The sequence below is a fragment of the Pan troglodytes genome, chromosome X, assembly GCF_028858775.2.
Source record: "Pan troglodytes isolate AG18354 chromosome X, NHGRI_mPanTro3-v2.0_pri, whole genome shotgun sequence".
Lineage (NCBI taxonomy): Eukaryota > Metazoa > Chordata > Mammalia > Primates > Hominidae > Pan > Pan troglodytes.
Window position 1 is genome coordinate 50,660,389 of NC_072421.2, and position 17,083 is coordinate 50,677,471.

At 44.6% G+C, this 17,083-nt stretch overlaps 1 protein-coding gene across 6 annotated transcripts in view; it reads right to left on the reverse strand.

The window, feature by feature from the left end:
• The window catches only part of SHROOM4 (shroom family member 4), a 250,223-nt gene that overhangs the window by 59,995 nt on the left and 173,145 nt on the right, over window positions 1-17,083 (reverse strand). For 5 of the 6 annotated variants that reach the window (XR_010154763.1, XR_001714036.3, XR_001714035.3 and 2 more), the window contains 3 exons: window positions 13,666-13,800; window positions 8,671-11,161; window positions 3,121-3,182 (listed from right to left, as the gene is read on the reverse strand). Coding sequence is in view for 3 of the 6 variants with exons in the window: in XM_016943400.4 (XP_016798889.1) it covers window positions 3,121-3,182; window positions 8,671-11,161; window positions 13,666-13,800 (2,688 nt within the window). In the remaining 3 variants the exon portion in view is untranslated. The remainder of the gene's footprint in view (window positions 1-3,120; window positions 3,183-8,670; window positions 11,162-13,665; window positions 13,801-17,083) is intronic. The other variant, XM_016943402.3, reaches the window with a different exon arrangement.

The following is a 17,083-nucleotide window of genomic DNA, read 5'->3' on the forward strand; positions in this document are numbered from 1 at the left end:
TCAAATACAACATATCCCAATTCAAACTTAGCAGCATCTTCACCAAACCAGCTCCCCTTCTCAAGTGCCCTATCTATGCCAATAACATTCTCCAAGTCACTGGGGCTCAGAGTTGTTTTTTATCTTTTATCTTTTTTTTTTTGAGACAGGGTCTCGCTCTGTCACCCAGGATGGAATGCGGTCATGTGATCACAGCTCACTGCCGCCTCGAACACCTGGGCTCAAGTGATCCTCCCACCTCAGCCTCCTGAGCAGTTAGGACTACAGGTGTGTACTATCTCATGCTTGGCTAAGATATATTTCCTTTTTTCTCCTCAAGTTCTAGTCACCAAGTTTTCTCTACCTTGCCCTCAAAAGGTGTCACATATTTGTGAGCAAATAATCTGAACAGATAATTCACATGAGAAGCAATAAAGATATTAATATATTAATTAGACACACAAAATATTCAAACTAGAATTATCAAAGTAAGCAAATTAATACTAAATAGGTCCCATTAAACTGTATGGCATTAGAAAAAGAAAATTTTCAATGGTGACATAATTTTGGAAAACTGGTATTCTCATATATTGCTAATGGCATGTAAAACATTCGTGGGGAAAACAGTTTGGTAAGATCTATGAAGAACCATAAGAATGTTCGTATTCTTTGCACTAGTAATCCCAACTCCACATAATTGTTTTTGATGAGATAATTCAAAATGAGAAAAAAAGCTATAGTGACTCAAAATATTTCTGCTGCATTATTTTATAATAGCAAGAAATTGGAAACAACCTATTTACCCAACAATGTGGGAATGATTAAGCAAATTAGAGCATATTAAGCTGGTGAAATATTATACAGCCACTAAAAATTATGACTTGAGGAAGCCTGCATAGCAACATGAAAAGTTGTTTACCACATAATGCTTAGAGAGGAAAAAGAAGCAGGACACACAAAATTACATCTACATGGTTATTATAATCATGCTTAGAAAACTCTCTATACCTAGATAAAGCTGACAGGGAAATGAAAACAACCAAGGTGTTAAGGTGGTGACAATAAGATTTTTTTTCTTCTATTTTTAATTTCCTGTAATATTGTTTTTACAATAAACAAACTCCCCTCCCCCAAATATCACACCTATTTATCTATTCCTTCTGCTCCATTTCTATCGCACCTATACCTCCCCAATCCAGGGCCACATTCTGTCATGGCCAGATCACTTCTCCTAATTGGTCTCTCTTCAACCCACTTAGGCTGCAAACACTGCAAAGTTGCCTAAAGGGCCACATTTATCATATCACTTACCTGATGGTAACCTTTCATTGCTCCCATGTTTGTGATCCTATCTAGGTTTACCTAGGCTGGTTTACCTAGGCTGGTCAAGGCCTGCCTAGGCTGGTCCAGTGCTTCACTACTCACCTTTCTTCTCTGCTGCTGCTGTTCTTCTTCCTCCTCATTACAGATAACATTTCCTGAGAGTTTACAGTGTCAGGTTTTGCTCTAAATGCTTTACATATATTAATTCATTTAGTCCTCATAACAACAAACATTTGAGATAGGTACTCTTATCCCATTTTATAAATAAGGGGGGAAGGGAAAGAGAGAGAGGGAGCGAGGCAGGCAGGTAGGCACTTGCCAAGGCCACATGGCTAGTGAATAGAAGAATCTGGCTTTGTACCCAGGCAGAACTGACTCCAAGGCCAGAACTTAACCAGTGGGGATTATTCCTCCAACACACCCTGCTTAGTCTCCTCTATGGGCCTTTCCTCTTACAGCTACCAACCCTCAGTTGTTTTTATCCTCCAATGAACTTAAATAGTGTACAGTAATAGTTACCACGTGCTGCCCCCTTACCAGGTGCCAGGTGCTTCTTAAGCCCTGTATTTGACAGGGTTTCATCTTCTGTCAACTTGTGTGAGAAAGTAAAAGCTGGGCTTAATTCCTAGCTTATCCCTTTACTAGCTGTGAGACCTTGAGTAGATTCCTTAGGCTCTCTGACTGTGACCCTTTATGTGAGTTAGCAATTCTCAAACTGGATCCCAGGACCAGCTGCATCAGCATCACCCAGATGCTGTTTGAGCCTGTTAGAATTGCAGGTTTTGAGCTCCACTCCCCACTTACTGAATCACTCTCAGGATGCGGGGTCAGGTCCAACTATTTATCTGTGTTTCAATTGTGCACTCAAGTTTTGAGACCCACCGCCCCAGTTATAATCATACCTACCTGACAGAGTTGTTGGGAAGATAAAGCATAAGATAATATGTGTAATTCGGCTTGCAGCACATAGGTTGTTTGGCAAGTGGTAATTTATTATTATTGCCATTTAGCTTTGTGTGGGTTAGTCTTCCCTGCTCAAGCTGTGGGCAGGCACTGTGCTTCCTGCTGTTCTTTTGCTCATATTTCTCACCTTGCCCAGAAAAAGGCAGGACCTATATTAGGATTTCAACAAAGTCCTCTTATTTCACTGACTAATCAGTAAAAGAACCATTTCAGAGAAACACTGTAATGTAGTATAGTGTCCCTGAAGCTAGACCGCCTGGGTCTAGTCAACTGATTAGCTGTGGGACTTCAGGCAAATGAATGTATCTCTGTGTGTCTCAATTTCTTCTCTCTGTCAAATGGAGAGACTAATATTACCAACTCCATAAGGTCATAGTGATAAATACATACTTGTAAAATGATTTGAATGGGGTCTAGAATAGAGCACTGTGTTCAAGAAATGTTAGCTAGCATTATTTTGTGTCATTTCACCCATTAATGGTGGAGGAGGTTCCATTTCTTCATTTGGCAAGCAAATGACAAATACCTCTTGAGCAACTTCTCTGTATCGGGCACTGTACTAGGTGCAGAGAATAAAGCTATGACCAAGGTATGGTGTCCTCTCTCAAGGATCTCAGTCTAATACAGGAAACTTGCATATTCCAAAATGTCCTAGCAATCAGTTTGGTCTGTACCCAGCTATCTAGGAGTGCGGGGGGCAGGGGGACAGGCTGAATTATATCTATGGCATCAAGCCCTTAGTCTAGATACCAGGCCAGTTTCCTCAAAGGAAACTAAGCAAACCAAAGACCTTAGCAATTTCTATAGAAGCTCCAGAGGCACCAACCCACCCCAACTCCCTGAGCGCTCACTTACCTCCCTGACTGGCTGGTCTTCCTGTTTCCTGTTATTGGATTCCATTTGTCCCCAGGAAATTCCTGTAAAGAAAAATCCTGATAAGTTAGAAAGCTTTGAGCAGCCAGGTATCTAGATGGCCTCAAAAATGTGAAGAGGTCAGGAGCCGGTGTCTGGCCCAGCCCCCCAGCTTGTTCCTTCTACTCTGCTATGCAGGCTGAGAAATTTGTACCTGGAGGGCTGCCTTTCTGTCGGGAGGCTTGCTAAACTGCTGCAGACATGCAGAGACTAAGGGAGCACTTAGGGACCTGGACACCGTGGTCTAGAAATGCTGTTTCCCTCTTTCTCCACTCCCCTCCCAAACCACATTAAAAACCAGTTTAGTATGTTTGCTGTTTGCCCTGGCTCTTGCCTGCACAGAGAGATGGAGGTCTTTTTGTTTGTTCTGCTGGGTGAACCTGCTCATTCCTCCTGCCTCTTCCAACAGAGAAAGCATCTTCTTGGAAGCCCTGACCCTTGAGGGGGGCTTTGAGGGCAGAAGCTCCGGCTGCAGCAACCCTCTCCCCAGGTGAGGCAGAGGGACAGCAGGTATGCCAGCACGCTTCCAACTGCAGTGGCTCCTCCTTCTCTGCCCACATCTGCTGGCAGGGGCTGAGGTGGGCCCATCTCTGGGGAATATGAGTGCAGGTTGCCACAGTCCCTACATTACAGGAGCAGACTCTCTACCCTGGGCATTTTTTCCTTAAGGGCCATGTCCAAGCAACTCTTTTTTTTTTCTAGGCCAAGCCATATGTGCCATTTGTAAAACTGTCCCTGCCTTCCTATTTTAGCTCCAAACTGAATGCAAATTAGCCTTTCAGATTCTCTCTTTGTATCCAATACTCCATACCTAGAGACTCAGAGTTTAGTTCAATGGAAATGCACAGTTTTTCCTAAATTTCACTGATCTTCCAAACTCCCTCTTTCTCCAATGCTACTATTATTAGTCCCATTCAAAGTTTTATTACCTTTGCCCCAGTAGGTCTCCCTACTGGAAGTAAGACGCCTGGTGAAGCAGAATAAACATAGATCCTTGGCGCAGTCACACTGGCTAAGACACTTAATAGTGGTGTTATTTGAGGTTATTCATATTACCTCCTTGAACCTCACCTCAGTTTCCTATCTGGGTGACCAGTAGTGATCATAAATAAGATATGCAGAGAGAACTCCTAGCACATTGCTTGGCACATAAGAGGCTCTGGATGTTAGCAGCAATGGAAAAGTTGAGGTTTATTTCTTGGCTTCAGCTTTTAAAGGACCACAGCAGTCCCTGCCTATATCTGGCATGTGAGAACAGCTCTAATCACTTGTACTTTAGACTCTGCCTCGATGCCCTTGTGAGATGTTCCTGCCTGCAAAGATGCCATTACTTGTTCAACCACAGTGGGGGCCAGGATTTCCTGTCCATGCCCTGTCTAGCCCTGTGGATGTGCTCAGTAAATAGCAGTGGCCAAACCAAAGTCCTATACCAACTCCCAACCACCTTCCCAGGTCCACAGTATCACTCTACTTTTTTTTCCCCTAAGCCACATAGGTTCCTGGTACATTGCTTGCACCCTTTGAATCAAAGAGGCAGTTATCCCCACGGCTTGCTGCAAATGGAGATTGTGATGGGAACTTGCTGTCCCAGTGGAAGTGATACTGCTAGAGGGCATCCGGCCACACTAGAGAGGGCCTGGGCTTTGCAATCAGCTTATAGAGAGGCAGTGTAGCACAGTCAGGAGCTTGGCCTCTGGAGCTTGATAGCATGGATTCAAATCGCACACCTGCCTTTCACTTGCGGCCTCAGGCAAGCCATTCAACTTCTCTTTATCTCAGTTTCCCCAACTATATAATAGTATAATCACGATAATAATATTGCTTGAGAACTCAATGACTTGATACATGTAAAGCATCTAGAATAGTACCTGGTGCCCAGTAGACACTGAGATGCTAGTTACTGTCATGTTATTCAAATTCTGGCTCTGCCACTTGCTAGATGTGTGACCTCTCTGAGCCTTGGCTTTCTCAGCTTCCTCAGCTGTAAAATGGGAGATCCTATTATAACTTATCCCATACAATTGGTAAGTGAAATAATTTGACAATGAATGAAAAACAAGCTGGTATGAAGGATGTGAGTGCATGCTGATTTCAGTCTTCACAGCACTGAACAGGAGCCAATTAGTTCACCAACCTCGTCCAGGGGCATTAGGAGCAGGATCTCAGCCCTACTTCAGATAGCTACCACCACAAGTACCTGAGTCATCAGAGCGATGGCATCTTAACCCATGCTGCAAGTTTTTCCCATTTCTTGAGGGGGGTGGAGTAGGAGTGGAAGGTTCAGATGATGGGCAGAAATGGGCATGTGGTGTCTCCTAGGGAGCCATCCACGTGTCGGAATGCCTAGTATCTAAGCAGACCTGCTTAGCTGGTCTAACAAGCATTAGGAACCCAAGGTATCCCTCCCTCAGAGTACAAAAAATAGAGGCATGGTATAGGCACAGCCTCACCCGCATGCATTACTGCTGCCAATTGCTGCAACCTGCAAATCGTACCTCCATCTCTTATAGAGTTGCTGGTCCTGGGCTGACAACGCTGCAGCCGTCATCTCCTCACTTCCCCCGCCCCACTCACCCCCTTTGTCTACTGTCTATCTGTGAGTCCTTCTTCCAGCAAAAGTCTCTCAAGCTAAGCCAAAATGTCCCTTTAAGAGATGATAACTCACTTATAAGATGATTACAATCTGGCAGTCACTGCTCTGAGTCTTAAATGTGTTACATCACTTAATCCCCACAACCAACTTATGAAGTAGATGTTGTTACTACCCCCATGCTTTTAGATGGGAAAGCTTAGGCATTGTAAGTTCGGGGGAAGAAATTCAAAACCAGGCAGTCTGGTTCCAGCTTCGGTGCCCTTAAAACCATTATTTTATATTTCCTCTCCTCTTTTTTTCAACATTATGAATATATTCAAACATACAAAAATGTTGAAAGAAGTTCACAGTGATCACCCATATACCCAGCACCTAGATTCTACAATTAACATTTTGATATATTTGCCTTATCATATATCCATTTACTCCTCTATCCATCTACCAATCCATCTTAAAATCCTGGTGCATTTTAAAGTAAGTTGAAAACAACTATATCCCCATAAATTTTAAAATGTAAATGAAATGGACAAATTTCTCGAAAGACACAAACTACTAAAGCTTACTCAAGAAGAAATAGATGACCTAAATGTCCCCAAATCTATTAAAGAAATTGAATTTGTAGTTAAAAAGCTTTCTACCAAAAAACCTCCAGGCCCAGATGGCTTCAGTGATGAATTCAAGCAAACATTTAAGGAAGACATTTTATACAAACTCTTCCTGAAAATAAAAGAGAAGGGAATACATCCCAACTCATTTTTTAAGGCTAGCATTACCTTGATACAAACAAACAAACAAACAAAAAACAGAAAAAGATGTTATAATAAAACTATAGACTAAAATCCCTGATAAACATAAGGGCAAAATCCTTAACAAAATATTAGCAAATCTAGTAACATATAAAAGGATAATACATCATGACCAAGTGGGATTTATCCTGGCAATGCTAGGCTTCTATGTATTTTAAAAATCAATCAATGTCATTCACCACATCAGTAGACTAAAAGAGAAAAACTATATGATCATCTCAACAGATACAGAAAAAGCATTTGAAAAAAAATACAACATCCACTTCTGATGAAAACTCTCAGTAAACTAAGAATAAAAGAGATTTTCCTCAATTAAAGGGCACCTACAAAAAAATCCTACAGCTAACATCAAACTTTATAGTCAAGGATTAAGAAAAAAGCTACAATGTCCACTCTTACCATTTCCTCCAAACATTGTATTGAAGGTGAGAGTGCAATAAGGCTCTTCTGTCTCCCAGAAAAGGGCATGTACAGGAGAAAGGAAGATACTAAATTCTATTTGGAGATGGCATCATTGTGTATGTAGAAAATGTTTTATAATCCACCAAAAAGCTATTAGAACTAGTAAGTGAGTTTGGCAAGGTTGCAGGATACAATGTCAATACACAAAATTCAATTATATTTCTATAGACTAGTAATCAAGAATTTCAACTTGACATTAAGAAAATAATACTCTTTATAATAGCATCTAAAAACATAAAATCTTAGGGACAAATATTCCTGGTGGTTGGGTGGCTAGGATTCGGCGCTTTCATAAAATCTCAGGGACAAATATAACAAAATATGTACAAGATTTGTATGCTGAAAACATAAGTTGAATACAGCAGTATACTTCAAAAACACTTCAGCATACATATTAAATAAAGTTTAATATTTGTTTACAACATTTTTAGGCAAAATTTACTTCCAGTGAAATGCACAAATACTAAGTGCATTGGCTGTCTAGGAGCCTTGCTATACATTTGTTGAGTTCTGACAGGTACATATGTTTAACTCAAACTCTTACCAAGATATAGAACATTGTCACCACCCCACAAGTTCCCCCTGCCCTTTTCCAGTCAATCTCTGTGCCACCTCCCATTGGCGAGCAGTGTTCTGAATTTTTTCCCCCATAGAATAGCTGTTTTAGAATTTCATATAAAAGGAATTGTAGAGTTCATAGTCTTTTGTGTAAGGCTTCTATCACCCTTGAAGTTCCTTTTTACCAAGGATATATATTGAGCAAATTCAGATACTAAGTCATTTCGAAAGTGTCTGTGTATGCAACAGCTGAACACAGGAATTAACTTCTGGTTTGAATGCACCGGCCAAAAGATGGCATCAGGGATGCCATGGGGAAGTAATCTGGCAGTGAGTAGGCAAGGACCTAGGGAGTCCTCCCAGAAGTAGCCTGGGGGATGGTGGTAGCTTGTGTTATGGTAATAGGTCATAACCGGGATATAAGAGCAGCCAGTTTAGACCTGGGTCTCCAACAGAGACAGGATGGAGAAAGGGGAAAGGATTTGTCTTTTTAAAAACTCAACAAGTCAGATCTCTGAAAGCAAAGCCTGGGGATATTTGCAAGTTTTGCATCTCTAAATACTTCTGAAGTAGAAAATGGGAGGCAATAAGTGATATTTTGTATCATGCACTGGGCCTAGAACTCCATAGACACAATCTGATTTGATTCTCACAAGTGATCCATGAGGCAGCCATGATATTCCTCCATTTTAGAGATGAGGTAGTGAGACTCTTCTTAATACTGGCTATTTTATGACAGAAAAATTATTTTTTCCCTTTAGAATTACATACTTCAAATTTGTGTGGTTGAATGACTTGCTTTGGGTCACTCAGATATCAATTTTATAGTCAGGATATAAATCTCAGTTGTGCCCATTTTATGAAGCAAAAGTTACTTTTATCTAACCCTAAAGATGAGACAACTGCAATTTTGGTGGCTGAGTATCTTATTCAAGGTTACTAAGTTAACAACTACTGAAGCCACTGCTGTACAGTTTCAAGGAATTATAATTGTTATATTTTTAAATAATTTACCTAGCTTTCTCCTCTCAAAGACAATAATGAAGGTTACCCACCCAAGAACCAAGTCCTCACCTGCACTGTCAGCTTCCTGGGTTTCCAAGTGTTGCCAGGTGCCAAGCTGCTGTCCTCGAGGGTACTGTGCTGAGGATTATGATAGCAAACTGAACACCGAATGCATTGGTGGTGGTGGCACCGGCAGTTGTAGCAATTTGGCATCATATTTCTCTTTAGCAAGGCAGGGCAGATTTCCCCAGAACAATAAATGCAAGGATCATGGACTAGAGCTCCTTGAACACTGCAGGAGTAAGAGCAGGTCCTGTGGTAATCAAAATCACCACAGTGTAGTGGCTTACAACACATGGAATTTTCTAGACCTTTGCTTGCAAAACATTCTGAGTAAGTGGGAGGTTCTGACTGAAGGGGTGACATGGAATGATATGATTGGTCTGTGGCATGATATGGTTGGTCTGCGGAATGATATGATTGGTCCATGGGATGGCGCCTCAATTCCCTATAGCTGGAGCTCATTGGCTGGAAGTTTTGGTCTATAGGTTTCGGTCTCTGGGTAAAAGTCTTGTTGCTATGAGTGGTTAAACCTGGCAAATGAGATGTAGATAAGGATTTGCTACTCTCTTCAAAGAACTTTCTTCTGTCTGCAAAAGGCAAGAGGATGGCATCCTCCCCAGCTTGAGCAGTAGAAGCCTTCAATTCCTTGTTGTCACCTGGGTTGGAAGGGCCTTCCATGGCTGCTGCCACAAGTGGCTGTGAATTATGCTCTGGAGACCATCTCCAATGACCTCCACGGACTCCACAGTGAGCAGGTGCTTTCTCAGGGTCTGAGGAGGATGGGTCAGGTGCTTTCCACCAGGTGTTCAGGCCCAAAGAGGACTGGCCAGGCCTCTGGCCAGGGCTTATTCGTCCCTCTAAGCCTGTCCTAGATTCATGGCTCTCAGGGGCTTGGCTGAGGCACTCGGAAGACCTAGCTCTGAGCATCATGCTTTTGTTGAAGAGCTTGTCTCTGGGGCTGGTAGGTTTTTTACATGAAGATAGAAGAGATGTGTTAGAGGCAGTGAGTGGAGGACTTTCTGGGGGCTCCTGGGTCTCTTCCACTGGCTCCTTAGTGTCACACAGCTGTGACAAGGGACCCTTGCTTTTCTGGAGCTGGGCCTTCCTCCTCTGAATTTCATTACGCAGATTGGTAGCAAAACGCTCACTCTTCCGCCGGTTTTGGATCGAGCGGCCCCGGGTCCCTCCACTTCGTCTACCACCCATCCGGCTGCACTCCTTGGGCTCGCTGTCCCCTTCTTCACCTGCCTCTGTGCCACTAGCTACTTTAGTGGTTGAAGAACAGTCCGTGGCTTGTTGAACAAGGGAGCCAGAGGCAGAGGGTTGCTGGTTGGCCAATTCACTGGCTGCTCTGCTTGTTCTGTTTGGGTCCAGGAAACCTTTTTCTGAGGGGTGTCCATCAGCCTCTCCATGTGGGGGACTGCTTTGGCTCTGGTGTCCGAAAACTAAAGACTTGTCATCCACTTGTCTGGTCTTTCTTTCTTTGCTGGACTGGTCATGGGTTCCTCCTGTAGGGGGGCATGGACTTTTCTTCCCTTTGTGGCTGCTGTGCAAAGGGGACAGAGTCCACTGGTGCCCATCCTGTACGGGTGGGAGCTCCATCCCTTTGCTGCCCCTGGTATCAAGGTGCACATGCTGCAGGTGGGATGCCAGCAGCTGTTCAGGGGCACTATGGCGATGCCCTATGGGTCCTATGAGATGTGGAGGTCTGCCAAAAGAAGCCTTAGCTAGCTCTGCAGAAGCCTCATTGAGTGGGTTGGAATCCATGCTGGAAGCTCTGTCACAGGCTTTTGGGGATCCAACAGCTTTGGTTGAGGCCTGCATCAGTAGATGCTCAGAGCCCTGTTGGCTGGATTCAGGAGGCTGACTGAACTCACAATTCTGATGGCCCTCACTTGTCACTTGGTCATGCCCACTGAGACAACAGAACCTATTAGGGTTCCTTGCGGGTAGCACAGGCTCTAAGCTCAGTTTCTCCTTCTGTGGCAAGGGGACCACAGGTTCAGATGCCCTGCGCTGCTCTCCATTGAGGAGTTGGGCTCTGGAGGCCTGAAGGCTGTCCCGCCTCACTGGAGGTTGTGGTGGGCCCCTGACTGCTTTGGCGGGCCCTGACTGGTATCCCTCCTGTGGACGGGATGACATCTGAGAGCTGGGGGTCAGGTGGCCCCCATTGGTGCGCCGACTACCTCCTGAGGTCTCAGCCACATTAGGCCGGCCACTGGGGGCCTTAGTTGGCCCTGGGCCTTGCATGATGCAGTCTGTAGAGGCTGGCTCCTCTGGCCTGAGGGAAAGGGCACAGTCAGAAGCATTTGAGCTGGCCGAGAAGGAGCTGTAGGCTGAGTCACGCTGGTTAGGGTACATGTTCTGGTCAATAGGCAACAGATGGCTCTCATAGGTGGCTTGGCCTGGTTGCTCCAGGCTCTCCATGCTGCCAATGGAGCTGCTTTTCTCGGTGCTGCAATGCCGGGAGAGTGGACACCACTGCACACACACGTCACTGTAAGACACAGGGCATACTGGTTAGTTAGCGAAGTCATGGCCAGCCCTACTATAGGAGAGGGCAGGCCAGCCCAGAGGTACCCATGCCACAAAAGAGAGGAGGGTAGGCAAAAAAAAAAAGGGGGAAGAAAGGGAAACAGGGAAGAAGATGGACATTGGGGTGCCTCAGGGCCTTAGTAAAATGGGACACAAGATGATATATGGAAAAAAGATGGGGAAACACCCCAAAGACTAAAAGTGGGAGAGCTCTATGGGGGTTATCCTCTATTTCCCTGACATTAGCAAGTCTGAAATTGCTTCTAGGCTGTCCCTGTCCCTAGGGAGTCAGCATGTGGCTCCCTGCCAAAAGAGACAATCACAGAATATCAGCATTAGAGAGGGGCCCTAAAGGGCTGATTCAGTTGTAGCCGGACCATTTTGTAAATAAATCAGTGATTCTCAAACTTGAGCATGTGCGTCAGAATCACATGCAGGGCTTGTTGAAACACGGGTCACTCGTCCTCATCCTAGAGCTTTAGGTCTCGGTGAATCCTGAGAATTTGTACTTCCAACAACTTCCCAGGTGCTGCTGGGGCTGCTTGCTCATCCAGCAATCACACTTTTGAGAACCACTGGTGTAAAGCAAGCCCAGCAAAGGGAAGTGATTTTGAGATGGTGATTTACTCAAGAACACCCAGCTCTAACTACTGGCACAGACAGGGCTGTAATTCAGGTGTTCCCCTATTCTTTTCTTGATAATAGCAATCCTGACTATTTACTGAGGACCTACAATGTGCCGGACAGTTTACAAAGTTTCATTTCAAGCTGAAGAGGACAGACCTTTTTTTTTCTTTTCCAACCTTTATTTTAGATTCCGGGGGTACACGTACAGGTTTGTTACAAAGGTATATCACATGATGCTGAGGTGTGGAGTACAATTGAACTCATCACCTGGGAAGTGAGCAGAGTACCCAACAGGTAGTTTTTCAACCCTTGTCCCACTTCCTTTCTCCCTGCTTTTGTATTCCCCAGTGTCTATTGTTCCCATCTTTATGGGACAGATTATTATCTACACTTTACAATGGAAGAATCTTAAGCTTAGAGAGGTAAAGTAAACTGACAAACTCACTAAGCTGCTGAAGCAGCACAGCTGGAATCTGAATCAGGCCTGAGTCCAGTGTCTTAGCGCTACTGCCATATGGTCTTTTAAATAGGAATAATAGTAATAGCTATATCAGAGGGTTGATGTGTAGATAAAGCAGATAGCAAATGTAAAGTCCTTACCACAGCCCAGGTACCTAGCAAGGGTTCAATACATGGCAGCTGCTACTCTCTTGATTATTAGTTTTTGCCATCAGGATCCTCTCTAATACTAGTATTGATAGTATAGGGGCCTCTGCCCACCCACGCCTCCCCCAACTCCCACAGCAAAGCCAAACCTGGAAGACCAAGGGAAGGGCTAGGATCAGATGCAATCTTCAATTTTAAGTACCATTTCCCAAACACAAAGCCAAACTGAACCAAGTCATGCCAGTAACTCCCTTTGACTAGAACCCGAGAGGTTGCAGGCTGCTCTCAGAAAGGCCATAGTCTAGAAAGCCAGAGTTGAACTGTGGCAGCAGCCCATGAGACCCTCAGGTCATTTTCTGCTCATTCTTGCTCCCTGCCTTGCCCCTTAGTCAGACAGCTCACTTGTTCTCTGGGCGAGGAATCCATCAATTTCTTATTGGCGAGGGAACCTGCTACCCACTCCACCACTATTCCTGCTGAAAAGAACAAAAACAAAAACAAATCCTCACTCAAACAGGAGCCAAGCTCAAGAATGTCAAAGTGTGTTTCTGCATATTCTTCCAGAACAAAACTGCCTGTGCCCTGAGCCCTTGGTTTCCAAATAAAGTCACCGAATTGGGGTAAACTCAACCCTTAGTTTCTCTGAACCTGCAACAGAAATCCCTTCTTGGAGGGAAGCTCTTGTGGAAGGGAAAAGGCAGTGAAGGGCAGCACCTTTGCTGGCTCTCAGCCTGAAGAAAACGTTGTCTGCCTCTTGGGCAACTGTTTCAACAATGGTTATTCAGGAAGGTCCCTATTTTGAAGGCTTTGGCTATGTGACAGAGGTAATAAAGACCAGATAAGGGCACCAGTGAGTCGCCATTGACAGAGAAGCAGGCCAGAACTGAGCCCTGGGGTCCTCCTACATTAAGAGACAGGAGAATGAAAGGAATTAGGAAAAGAGATACGGAGAAAGAACAGCTAGTGAAATAGAATGAAAAGCAGGACAGTGTGGTGTCTTGTAAGCCCAATGAGGTATTTCAAGGAAACATCGTCCAGAAGGAAAGGGACTAGCCCCAAATCACAGAGAATTAGCAAAAGACTAGGACTTGAACTCAGGTACTCTGGACTCCCACTTGCTTTTCCATTATAGTACTTGAGGCTCTAACATCCAACAGGGACTAGAGCAGAGGAGGAGGAGTGTCCAAGTTGTCTACCCTCCAGCCTGTCTTGAGGGGAGGGCTCTAGACTCACCTTGTGTTGCAGCCGGAATGCCAGGACAAGCTGAAGGCTTCAGAAGGGAAATGCATGGTGGTGGCTGCTTCAGGGCATCCCTCCAGCAGCTTGGCCACATGCCATGAGTGCGGCCTACTGACAGGGGCGTTCCTCCTACAGCAAGAAAGGGACAGGAAGTGGGCTGAAGGAACCAGAGCTGAAATCACTTCCCAGGCAGCTTCCGCCCCACCCCCTCTTTTCCTTCAGTAAAGTAGAACATCTTGCAAGGAACTGGTGTGGGAATCTTAGTGGCCCTCCTGAGCTCCTAGTTCTCAAGTCTCCTTCATTCTGGAGATATGGAATGTCAGCTTCATAGGGCTGCTTTGTTCACAAGAGTATCCTGAGCACGTATCACAGTGCTGGACACATAGTAGATGTTCAATAAATATTTGTGGAATAAATGAGTGCTGCTGCCTAATGAACAGTGAGCACATCCTCACTTCTCTTTGAGAAAGAAAATCAATCTGGTCAATCTTCCCATTTTTCTCTGAGAAAGGAATGGGCAAGTGATTGAAAAGTTTGAACAGGTCAACACTGGGCTGTCAATTCTCCAATTTTTAGCCATTCATTGAATAAGCATTTGTTGTATGTTTACTGTGTGTCCTCTACGTGTAACTCTGGGATTACAGAGATGAATCCAATACAGTCTTTGCTCTTGAGAGCTTACAGACTAAATTGAGAGACAGAGCTGGTTCAAACAAAGCATGGGATAGGTATTGACAGAGTGAAAGATAAGATGGGTACAGAGGTGAGACACCTGAGTTGGTAGGCAAACTGGTGGCAGGAAGCCCCAACTCCTGTGAGGGAAGATAGAACAAAGTGGTGAATGCACCATGTTAGGCTGACAGAGGAGATTGGCTGCTCAGCAGGTCAGGGGTATATAAAGGGAAATAGGCCTGAGGCCACGACTCTGAATGCAGCCACAACTTTTGCACTGACTGCCACATACAGAACCCATCGCTGTCCCCTGGCATACTTTGCATGAGCAGTTGCCACCCTTGTGAGTGGGGAAGAGTAGTGTGGTGAAGAGTACATGTGGGGCATGGATAATGCCAGGAGATAAAAAGGTGATTGATGGGAGGGAGAATGACAGAAGGAGGGAGAGTAGAGAGAGAATGGAGAGAGAGAGATGCTGGAAGCGCCAGGCAAATGATAGAGATAAGAAGGAGAGATGATAGAGGGGAAAATAAATGACAGAAAAAGAGAAAACTCTGAGAAAGATTGTAGAGAAATATATAGTAGAGAGAAATGGATGACAGGGAAAGAGATGAATGGCAGAGTAAAAGAAACATGATAAATAAGTAGATGATACAGAAGTAAACAGAAAAATTATTTTCATCAATTTATTCATATTTACTGTGCCAGGGTCCAGACTAGGCATTGGTAGTACAGGGTTGAATAGGATAAGGGCCCCTGCCTTCAACAAGCTGGCTATATCGTGAGATAAAGCAGCTCTCTACCTCCCAGGAGCATTCATGGTCACACTCAAGCTGGAGGATTCCATCCTAGCTGGAAATGCCCCTCACCCCAGCAGAAGCACAGAAGATCTCAGTAGTACAAGGCTCTAGAGGGCTAAGGCCTAAAAAGATAGTCTTCAGAAGAATAGCCTTGCTGGGGAAAACAAGGATTGAGTGGTAATAGGCCAGATACAGACCAGGAGGTATAGGAGGAAGGGCAGGGGAAGCTGTTTGTCAAAGGCCAGGAAGTAGAGCCACAGGTCAGCAACAGTGGCTAAGATTTAAGCGGAGGAAAGCCAGGTGAAGTCCCTAGCTTTGTAACCACATTGTTCTATTATTGATTTCAGAGTGCCCAGAGTGGGGGCTGAAGGCACAAGGAGACCTTGGGGGCTATGCTTGCTCTGGAGTCCTACACACAAGCCACACTGCCGGGAAATCTCTCCAGCTGCTGCTACCAGGTAGTTATCCGGTCAACAACTATTTGTCAAGCATCTACCAGTAGTAGTACTATGTACCATGGGTATCTACTATGACCTACGCTTTTAGACACTGAGGATATAGTGGTGAACAGGGTATCCTTCCTATTTCAAGCCTTTTTCCATATTTAGGGTTCTTGAGTTCTGGGTTTAAAGTGCGGGCAGTCAGCCTTGGTGCCACCTTCTCCCTAACCATCCAATCCCACACTGAGTTATACTGAGTCTTTTTTTTATGATGTTTCTCTGGCCCTGGTTTGCTCTCTCTCTCTCTCTCCCTACCCCCCCCCTCCATTTTCACTGTGGCCATTAGACAGAACCACAGCTCTTCTCCCAGAACCCACCACCAGCAGCTCCTGTTCTAGTCCAGGCCCTTGAAACTTTATGCCCCAAATACTGCAGAAGTCTGCCGGCCTGTCTGCCTTGTTCTACCTCCAGTCACTGCTTTTAGGTCATATCATGTTAAACGCCAACTGAATTGGGGTACTCTCCTATTCAAGAATCTTCACTGGCTCCCTATTTCTTACTCTGTCCCACATCAAACGTAAACTAGATCAGTTTCAAAGTCTTCAATAAGCTATCTTTACCCATCAGCTCAATCTCCCATTTCTCTGCTCCAATCACAGCCTGCAACCAGCTCTGTCCCTTCCTGATTCTGTGCCTTTGCTGTTGATATTCCTGTTGATCTAACACAGGCTCTGGGGTCAGACCACCTTTGTTTGAATCCCAGCTCTACCACTTATTAGCTCTGTTGCTTTAGACAGGTGACTTCACTTCTCAGAGCCCTAGTTTTCATGGCAGTAAAATGTGGATAATAGTACCAAATGGGATTGTTGAAAGATCAAATGAGACAATGCAAGTGCTTTGAATCAGGCCTGGCAAGGCCTCGACCAATCATAGTTATGACTATGACTGTTCCCTCTGCCTGGAATGCCCCCTCTCCTTTTGTTAACCTAAATCCTACCTGTTCTTCAAGGTACTGCTCAAGTACCATCTCCTCCAGGAAGCTTGTTCAGGGTAATCTAGCCCTCACAATTGGGTCCATAATAATATGATATTTGATATTGCCCATCATCATTTCATGTGTGTCAGTCTCATCTCACCAACTATACCAAGCCAGTAGGCAATGGGTGAAAAATGAGTGAGACAGATGTAGGTTCAGATCCCCTCTGCCACTTTAGATGTGTGTATCTGTAAGTTGCTTAACCCATCTGAAATTTAGTTTTCTTATCTGAGAAAGGAAACAATAATTCCTATCTGGCTAGGTGACTGTGGGGATTAGAGATAGTATTCTCAAAGCATCTGGGACACAGCCTGATGCACAGCAAGTAGTCAGTAAGTAGCAGGTACTATAATAATGGTTATTAGCTCAGACTTGTACCTTTTGATGGCTCAAGAGTACCCACACCTAGGGTACCATCCACTGTTGAGGTTCTACTGTACCACTACCTTGCCACACTGTGAAAC